Raw genomic sequence first — 10,440 nt, 5'->3', positions numbered from 1 at the left:
TCGTTTAACCAAACGAACGATAATTTGTGTTCATATTCGTTCATGTATTAAATAAACGAACATAAACGAATTTCCCGCCAAACGGTTCACGAATAGTTCGCCGAACGTTCAGTTCGTTTACAGCCCTACTTGCAAAGATGAAACATGCAAATTTAAATTAACAAAGGATGACATGTGCAACTTTTAACCAAACGAATATGGTCCAAGTTTGTTTTTAAAAATATGATACTGAACGTGTTTTTTAGCACCCACACGGGAACGATTCATGTTATTTACTCTTAATAATATAATTCTAGATTAAAAGATCTAGATAAATTGTAGGAAATGACAAAATAAAAAAGAACAAAAAAGTAGAATTGTTGATTTTAAATATTTATCATCCTATTTCTTACACCTTAATGATCCTGTTTCTTAGACCTTAATGATGTAGTAATTTGAACTCGCAACCAAATGAAACAAAATAAAATATAATCGACAATCTAAGTTATGTAACAAAAACCAAACTGGATGTAAATTTCAATATTTCATTAAACCTTAAAAGCCAAAACGCTTTTAGTTAATTTAGTCGATTAAATATAATTGCAAAAATTAAATTACTAAAATAGTAATACGTAATAATGTAATTATTTGAAGCACGTCTAAACTGAAAGTAGTGGTTACGTGTTTCCGTTTGATCATGCAGCATAATACTCGGACACCCTTGTATATATCAATATATGCCTTTGTCCAAAGATGCCTTCATAATTTTCACACACATACACTCGCTGCCTCGCTCTATTTATCATTCACTCGATCATTGATAGGAAGGAAGTGCATCATCACTAATGGCGGAGAAGTCTTTCAAATACATCATCGTCGGCGGTGGTGTATCAGCTGTGAGTATTAATCAATCTAAGAACATTTCCCTTTCTGTTTTATTCATTTACAATGCTATGGCTCCTCAATTGCACGTAATGTTACGATTATAGCATTTTCTGATCGAGTGATTTCCAGAGTTGTTTATCAGATTGTATAGGCGAACATAACATGGATCTTAATTTTTGACATTTCCAAATCGTAATGTTGTTTATGTCATCGAATTGCTATCTCGGTTCAATACGATTAATACATATTCAAGTGTTCCTTGATTGTTTTGTTTGATTATACAATTTCATCGATCCAAAATCAGATAAAATCTCACTTTAGGGCTCACACGACATCTTCGTTTTCCCAACGAATACACTTTCCTAGTGATCTGATGACCTTCAAATGTAATAATATTGGCATTAATCGTTCAACAATATCATAGGTTTTCAATTTCAAGCTCTCGTTAATACAAATCAATAACTAATTGTATTGATTTAGTTCAAAATTGTTTGGCATACGTACAGGGCTATGCTGCCAGAGAGTTTGAAAAGCAAGGAGTAAAGGCTAACGAACTAGCAATCATCTCTAAAGAGGCGGTATGCTTTTCAATTTGTCCAACTCTTTTACTCATATAGTTGCTTGAGTTACAAGCAAAATGTCGTTTCTCCTTTTCTCATCAAATTTAAGTAACCAAATTAGCTATATTAAACTATTTATACTCTGATGCTAAGTTGCTAACCTACACACTTCAATTTTCTAGGTGGCTCCTTATGAACGCCCTGCATTAAGCAAGGTATATCTGTTCCCAGAAGGTAACCTATTTGGCTAATTTCCAGTTAGTTTCTGTGTTAATCATGAATTTGATTTTTTTTGTTATGATATAATAAGTTTTTGTTAATTTCTTATCATATTATATTCTTCAGGAACTGCAAGGCTTCCAGGGTTTCATGTCTGTGTTGGTAGTGGAGGAGAAAGACTAGCACCTGAGTGGTATAAAGAAAAGGGCATAACTTTGATCCTTAGCACAGAGATAATCAAAGCAGATCTACCTTCAAAAACTCTCAAAAGTGCAGCTGGTGACACCTTCAAATATGAAGTTTTGATCATTGCCACTGGCTCCACAGTAACCTCTGAATCCTTTTATTACTATTTAACAAAAAGTTTGGCTCTACATTTATAAAAGTTTCTTGTTAGGTTTTCAGACTGGAGAACTTTGGTATACAAGGAGCTGATGCCAAGAACATCTTTTACTTGAGAGAAATTGCAGATGCTGATAAACTTGTGGAAGCAATCAAAATTAAGAAAAATGGAAAAGCTCTTGTTGTTGGTGGAGGATACATTGGGCTTGAGCTTAGTGCAGCTTTAAAAATAAACAACTTTGATGTTAGCATGGTCTATCCCGATCCATGGTGTAGTAAGTTGAAATGCTATTCTTTCTAGAATAATTTTACATCTTTCTAATAATTGGAAACTACATGCAAATATATACATTTTTATTGATGATGACAATTGACAAATGTTATCATTTACAGTGCCTCGTTTATTCACTGCTGACCTGGCGGCTTTCTACGAGGTGTATTATACAAAAAAAAAGGAGTGAATATCATCAAAGGAACAGCTGCTGCTGGATTTGTAAGTAATGAAAAAGGAGAAGTAAAAGAAGTGAAACTAAAAAATGATCGGGTAATGGAAGCAGATATTGTGGTTGTTGGTGTTGGAGCAAAGCCTCTAATTAATCTATTCACAGGACAACTCGAAGAGGATAAAGGTGGAATCAAGGTATTTTTTTTTTTTTTTATATATATCAGATGTGACATATTTCTGCAAAAAGTAAAAGCCATATTCTTTGTTTTCCAGACTGATGCATTCTTCAAAACTAGTGTTGATAATGTATACGCGATAGGTGATGTTGCTACTTTTCCCATGAAAATGTATGGAGATATCAGAAGAGTTGAACATGTTGACCATTCCCGCAAATCCGCAGAACAAGCTGTTAAGGTGATAATACTTTTATTACATTTTGTTTGTATCAATTGACACGTCAGCAACACTTGTATTATTACATTTTGTCATTTTGTTTTTATCAATTCTTTGGCTATTTTTGCAAAGGAGCAAGGAAAGGAGATTGGGGCGTATGAGTATTTACCATATTCTACTCGCGTTCATTTGATCTATCATGGCAGTTTTTTGGAGACAACGTTGGTGAAGCTGTTATTTATGGTAACCGTGATCCAGCTTCTGAGAAACCTAAGTTTGGAACATATTGGATTAAGGATGATGGTAAAGTGGTGGACGCGTTTCTAGAAGGTGGTACCCCAGAAGAGAATAAAGCAATTAGTAACGTTGCAAAAAAGCAACCTACAGCCCCTACTCCTGACTCACTTGCTACTGAAGGTGTCCAGTTTGCATGTAAGATATGAGATATCATTTTTTCATTCATTTAAAATAAATAACATTACAATATTATTCTATCATTAGACTTAGACTCTAGAAGTCTAGATAGTAGATAAAGATAAATCATGTAACGTTTTTCTTTTTCCCTTTTTATTTCCCAATAAATTAATTTCTTGACAACGTAAAATTCCTGCAGCGCCCCCGTAGCAGAGCCATCTCTCGCTACCTTTGTTCATGTTCCATCTAACACGATGCATTGCAACGATCTTGGGAGGAAGTGTTTCTCTCTCATCCTCCTCTTTGTGGGCCATATGGTCTTTTACATTGTTGGCCACGTCATCAATGCATACTAATGCTTGGCTACTTTTGTTTTTGTTTTTTGGATTTTCCTTTGAGATATACTCTTTGGCTCTTTTTTCTTGATTCGATATTGATACAAACCCACGTTTTGATCTTGGTGTATCCCCCCATTCGTTTGATGATTTCTTCATTGGGAATGGGATATTTGGTGAAGGGGTCAACACAGTAAGTGTTGACTTTTCTTCTTCCTTGGTTACAGAACCACAGAGATAATGAGGTTCTCGGTTTCTGTTAGGGTCTCTTTCCACTGATTTTGTTGTAAGCTGATCATGTGCAAGTAAAGTTAGTGTCATTTTAGGATTTACTAAAACGTATTTTCATTTATTAATTTAATATTATATAATATATTTTATACACACCTGAAAATGAATAACTTTGCCATCTGAACAGCAATATGCAACCATGTCTGTTAGTCTTGAGACATGAACACACCAAATTGAAGATGATGAACAGTAATAACTATGTGATCCATGGTGTTGAGTTTTTACGGTTGGTGTACCAGTAACAGGGGTGTCAGATACAGCTTTTGATAAGTTAATTATCTTTATTTCTCCATCATCGGATGATAAAATGACACATCTACAAGCAATGATAAATAGTAAAATAGCAAGTGTAATTTTTAAAAGAATGAAAAATAGAAAGTGTGGTTACTGGTTAGTATGATAGTGATATGGATACCTTGGGTCTGGATGCCAATCCAAACTGTATGTAATCTTCTGAAGAGGTATATCCCAAAGAGGGTGATATGGATCACTGAAAAAAAAAATTAAACATTATTATATATAATATAATATTGAAAATTTGCATTGAAGATTTTGAATATACTTACCGAATGTCCCAAAATCTAACACCTTTATGTCCGGAAGTAGCGATTATGTTTGCACTCTCAGGATCACTACATATATTAACAATAGTTTTAATGAGCAAATATTTATACACTAACTTGGTGCATTTTTTTTAAATAAAAATAACATGATTATACAGTTTATACTGACCTGGGCAGTGGTGCCCATTTAAGTGCTCTTATAGGAACAGTATCTGCACTGAAGCAAAGCAATGGTTTGGTATCTGTAAACAAAAAAAAAATTTAATTTTAAAAAAAAGAATATGCTAGAATTTAGAAAATAGAAAGTTAAAATATAACAAAGTACCTATGGATGGATCATTAGTAGAGAACTTCCACAGGGCAACCTGAACATATAGAGAATGGTATGAAATTATGAATTATACTTTGAATAAAAAAGGAGATTGTAAATATATAAAATGAGGAGCAAAAAAATGTAGGGTGAGTGTTGAATTTGAATTTACCACTCCATCATGACAACCAGCTAGAATGAGATCATGAGGGGCAGATGTTGACCACTCCAATGTTAAGGGAATACTGTATAAGAGAATAATATATTTACATTTTTTTTTTACTAATAATACAAAGTGCTTTACTCTCATTAAGAGGTAGGTATTAACAATTAACCTTTGTCTATCTCCACACTTCAACTTTGAACACATGAAAACTGGCTTCAACTTAAGGAAGCGAGGATCAGTACCTTCCTTTTGACAAGAAGAAAATAAAGCCTTAGTTGCACTAAGAACAGGTACCTCCCACCTATAATACCAAAAGTATCAAAAAATTTAAAAAAAATTATAAAACTTATAATAGCATATTAATTAATTAATATATAAAAATAAAGCATACACTTCAAGAGCTCCATTCCCAAGCAAAATAGCAAGGAACCCCATTCTGTAACTAGAAATATCATGAGAATCGGGTCTCCATTTCACATCCCATGCAACTTTTCCATTGTGAGCCAATCCCATCACAAGTCTAGGCAAAGCAATATCTTTAGAAACTGAGTTACTATTTGAAACACTTTCAGGGGTATGATGATGATGATGATGATGATGATGATGATGATTCTCAATAGCAAGCAACTTTGGTGACTGTTGAGGGACAGTTTCAGGGGTAATTTTGTCAATATCAACCAACTTTTTTGAGTGTTGAGGGAATTCAATAGCAAGAGGCTGTGGATATGAGTCAGTATTAGAAACAGGAACAGTTTCAGAAGCTTTCTTTCTTGGTCTCCCTCTTGGCTTCTTTGGTTGATTGGTTTCAAGATTTGTTTCTTCATTCCTTTTTGGTTTGACTTTGACCAAAGGAATCATATCTTGTTCTTTTGTATATGCATTCAACAAACACCATATTTGAATAAGACCTCTTCCAGTAAGTGGAGCACCAATTTTATGATATGAAGACTCTGGTGGATGAGCAGCAACAGCAATAAACTAGAATGCAATTTTAATTTTAACAAAATAATAAATAAGATTATGTTTATTTATTCTAAAACATAATAATGATCAACAATAAGTACCTCAACGTTAATGTCAGTGTTGGAATTTTGGTGAAGTATGGGACACCAATCTAAAGCCCAAACATGGCCTCCAACATGCATAACAAAATCTTTGTTTCCATCTGAAGTGTCCTGTATTAGTGTCAAGATTTTAAGCTCTACTAAAATACATACTTTAAAAATGAAACTTTTGTGTTATATGTACCTTAGGAACAAGTGCTGAAGAAAACTGAGGCAACTTGATTTGAGGTGTGACGTTTTTCTCATTGCTTTCACAAGCAAACTTAATAGCTCGAGGTTGATAACAGAAATTTCTCCATTCTCTGTAGATTAAAAGATATATAGTTTGGTAAAAAAATTGACAAAATCACTTTACAAATACTTAAAACTTTTAATCAGACCTTAAGAAAGTAATGGAAGAAGAGAAACGTTGAATTTGTGGATATTGGAACTCTGATTCTCCAGAGAGATTAGCAATTTTATCCATGGCTTGAAAGTGATTGTCAACTGAAGAATCGAATTTGGAAACCAAAATTTCTGGATCATCATCATCATTCCCCACAGAAACTACTTGAAGATTATTAGATCTTGGAAACTCCATTTGTTATCATGCGTAAATGCCTATACAGTATACAATATAAACATACAAGTTACAAGAATTTCATCTCAATGGATGCATTGTCCTATTACAGTATAACCACCATTCTACCATGTTTTTTTATCTCATTACATAAAGGCATACAACACGCATAATCACAATTATGCATAATTTGCAACGAGTTCTGGTCAAGCACAGTTATGCTGCTGTTTCTTTTATTCTAACTCTGAATGCTAGCTAGATTTCATCTTCTTCTTCTTCTTCTTCTTCTTCTTCTATTATCACTCATACAAGTTACAGCCAGTAGATTGTTTATCTAAAAAGTTCAAAATCCATATGAATTTCCAGAAACAAAGGACAAATAGTGACATGTGATTCCATCTTCTTCTTCTTTTGATATCAACAGCCTCACTAAAACAAAAGCACCATAATAGACTCTGGAGTGATTCCATTCCACTACTAATCCAAATCCTCAGCTGTGAAACCGTTTCAACAATACATGAACCAAACTAAATTTAAAACACCCCCTGTTTGATTTTCTTTTCGTATGGAAGGAACATTCCCATGAGCCAAGCAAAAAAAAACAATGCCAATTTCAGCAAAAAAAAACGATGTCAATTTCAGAAAGAAAAAAAAACGATGCAAAACTTAGCAATAAGAAGTATTCCAAGGTCGTTCTTCGATTTCAGAAGGTCATTCAAAGGCACATTCTCATGATCCAAGCAAAGAAAACGAAGTTAAAAGATCAAGGAACAAACCTGATTAGAATTTTGTATACAGAAATCCGTTATAATCAGAAACCCGTATTCAGATAGATTGAAGATGAAAGTTCAAAATTTTGGTATTCAATAAACCTAATCAAGTCGGAATCGAAGATAAAACTTGAAAAATCGAACCTGAAAAGTCAAAAATCGAACCCTGTGGCCGGAGGTGAAGCGCCGGCATCAGTGTGGCTGAAGAGGACTCACCGGCGTCGGTGTGGCTGGAGGTTGACTCGTCGGCGTCGGTGTAGTGGGAGATGAATGAAGTCGCGTTGGACGTGATTTTTAGAGAAGGGCACAGTGCTTTTTGCTGAGTTGGGTTAAAAGTACCGTGATTTTTGAGAGTAAATTGACAAATTACTTGGTAAATAAGTTTAAATCTAGTAAAAAAAATTATTTTAGCCTCACAAACTTTTTAAGTTTGATTTAAAACGTACATAATATATATTTTTTTGTCTAAGAACTTAAACTCGATATTTATGGTTTAAAATCGTCCTTATCGGAAAAGTGAAGGTGTAATCCGGTTACCCTTTCACTATAAGTGCCACAATATTTTTTTTACATGTTTGAGAGGATTATGGAGGATGAAGGTTAATCAATGGCAAGAACCAGAGGATGCTTATTGGAGATGTAGTTGTGTTCCTCCTCTTCACCTTGAATTCGTGTTGGAATACAAAACCCGAAAGACCTACCTAAATCGGAGGCAATCCGGACATCGAAGACCGAACAAGGGTTGTAGAAAAAGGTGTCGACGGCGATGGATGCGAACCAAAGACAAATATGGCGGAAACGTTTTTCGCCTCCAACGCCACCCCACCCACCACTCTTTGAAACCCACCGAACTGGTTGTCGAACCAACCAGACCCGTTAAAGAATATAATGTTGTTATTATTACCTTGTTCCTTTTGTTGGTGGTGATGGTATTACCTTGTTCCTTTTGTTGGTGGTGGTTCTAGAGAATCGGATCTTGGAATGATTTAAGAGAAAGCCTCAGATCTTGACTTCGACTTTTGGTTCTTGAAAGCAAATCCGACGGAGGAAAGCTTTGATAAAATTACATATGTGAAGACGTATTATTTTCTGGATTTGATGAAGCACTCATCAGGAAAATGACTTGATTGTATCAGACAAGCTAAGAGTCTAAGAGTCTGAATCACGAGCCAGAGGCAAGAAGCGTGTGACAACCCGATATTTTTCCAGTCAATAAAAGTCAACCTTCTTAAATGAAATTTCGAATTTTATTTAGTTCCGTTAAATAAAATTTATATAATTATTCGGAACCAAAAACGCTCGAAAAATCAAGATTTCCCTCGAAAAATCAGCAAACTCGTCCAGCCACGCATTTACGGTCGTAAACCCCTGGGCCGTAGACCCCAGGGCCGTAAACGGGACCCATTTCCGGCCGCAACTCAACCGATATAAAGGTTTTTCCTGGAGAGATTTTTCATTTCTCACCTTCTTCACCCGAAAACTCTCTCAAGTTACCCCCAAGAACCTCCCAAGAGCATTCATATCTTCAAGAACAAACCTTCAAATCTTCATATTTTCACCAAGAACACCAAAAACATCTTCAAATCTTCAAGCAACCGAGAACTCCCTAAATCGGGAACCCGTTTACGGCTGTAAACCTGTGTTCGGCCGTAAACCCCGTGTTCGGCCGCAAACCCCTTGGAACCGAAAACCCTCCCTTCATTTCCAACACTCTTGGTAACTATTCCTAACACAAAAGCAGGTGTTTGCTAACACTTTAACTAATGGTTTCACTAATTTAAATACCATTACGTGTTTAATTATTTTAGGATAACGTTATTCGCACGTACGCTAGCCCGATGATCATCACATCTGTTTCATTACCGCTACGTTATCCAAACACGAATATGCACTAGAGGTGAGTTCGTACCCCTACATTTTCACTATTTTTAAACGTTTTTAAGGGGGGAATGCAAGTAAAACACAAAGTAATTTTGTGTTAACATACAAAAGATTTCAAACAGTTTTAAAAGTACATCAAGTCGTTTCAACTAATTTAAATTATTTTAAGAAGTGTTTTCAAACTACTTCAAACATTTTATACTTTTATTTCAAAGTACAGGGTTATATGCATATTTTTTATACATATATAAATACAAACTTTATTTACACAACTCTTTAACCCTTTTGTAACATGTTGAGCAAAAAGGGTACCTTTCTTATCGTTTCATAGAGTTATACAAACTGTTTAGCTACAAGTACTTTCAATACATACAGAACATACATTTAAACTATAATAGGTATAGTTTATGGAATACTACTCTAGATCACTACTACAAGTACACACTACTAAAATAATTATTTAAGTATAATTATTTTATATTACTAAGTGCACTACTACGGGATAATACAAACGATTACTAATACAAGAGAACATTATAACACTATATGTAAAATCAGTTAATACAGGGTTGTGAGGCACTACTTCGGGTACCCACCAGGGTACAGGTTTAAGTCCTATAAATTATAACCAGAGTCTCCTGGATGGAGAGCGTGAGATTTGTGTATAGATCTATACGGGACTGACAATCCCACATCCAAACTGCTAGCTACAGTTAGACAGACATGCATGGGGTGTGACAAATGTCATAAATACCGACACCTGAAGAACGTCGTAGAGGCCACTATGTCATATTAGTATTGTTATATGAAACTCACAATAGTATAAACAAGGTTTACGAGATTAACACTACTTCAAAGATTTTATATTAATATTAAATCTCTCTACACTACTAGTACAATACGTTTACGTATTGGGAAAAGGATTTCATACAAACGTTTTGATAATTAATCAAACTACAGTACACTATTTTACACTACATCTGGTGGATTCCAGGCACTATTGTAGACACTGTGGATACTACAGACACTACTACAGTATAAACGCTACTATTGGCACTACTGGACTTCACTATTTTCTAGTACCATGTATACCGATATAATTTACAATCTAAGTACAAGTACAACCAAGATCACTAAATACAAGTACAATTTACTACTTTTTAGTACAAAACATACTTTTCCATAAGTACGTTTAACCAGGGCATACATTCAAAAAGGTTTGCATACAAACATAACTGTAATTCAACGCTTTTACATGTGTGAT

General features: G+C 34.6%; 1 protein-coding gene and 1 pseudogene across 6 annotated transcripts; one reads left to right on the top strand and one right to left on the bottom strand.

Moving 5' to 3' along the window:
* The first annotated feature begins 751 nt into the window (after positions 1–751).
* Positions 752–3,266, top strand: LOC145151220 (monodehydroascorbate reductase-like; annotated as a pseudogene). The gene is made up of 8 exons (XR_013731988.1): positions 752–875; positions 1,371–1,442; positions 1,607–1,658; positions 1,770–1,969; positions 2,041–2,260; positions 2,379–2,625; positions 2,704–2,868; positions 2,956–3,266. The product of XR_013731988.1 is annotated as a monodehydroascorbate reductase-like (transcript).
* Positions 3,249–7,615, bottom strand: LOC145151164 (Transducin/WD40 repeat-like superfamily protein). Of its 5 annotated transcripts, none has more exons than XM_079075324.1 (13): positions 7,440–7,615; positions 6,347–7,301; positions 6,151–6,268; positions 5,967–6,077; positions 5,294–5,880; positions 5,072–5,203; positions 4,909–4,981; positions 4,752–4,791; positions 4,596–4,668; positions 4,430–4,495; positions 4,279–4,353; positions 3,960–4,179; positions 3,249–3,863 (listed from the first exon to the last, which is right to left on the bottom strand). In XM_079075324.1, the coding sequence occupies exons 2-13, from the start codon at positions 6,544–6,546 to the stop codon at positions 3,342–3,344; spliced, it is 2,217 nt and encodes a 738-aa protein (XP_078931450.1). In that variant the 5' UTR covers positions 6,547–7,301; positions 7,440–7,615; the 3' UTR covers positions 3,249–3,341. The 5 variants fall into 5 exon arrangements, with proteins under 5 accessions (XP_078931450.1, XP_078931451.1, XP_078931452.1 ...); XM_079075325.1 differs by having other exon boundaries at positions 6,347–7,082; XM_079075326.1 differs by having other exon boundaries at positions 6,347–6,566.
* Between the last annotated feature and the right edge of the window lie 2,825 nt (positions 7,616–10,440).

The sequence above is a fragment of the Lactuca virosa genome, chromosome 1 (genome assembly GCF_052849685.1).
Source record: "Lactuca virosa cultivar CGN04683 chromosome 1, Lactuca_virosa_CGN04683_v6, whole genome shotgun sequence".
Taxonomy (NCBI): Eukaryota; Viridiplantae; Streptophyta; class Magnoliopsida; order Asterales; family Asteraceae; genus Lactuca; species Lactuca virosa.
This window is presented reverse-complemented; position numbering and strand designations above follow the sequence as displayed.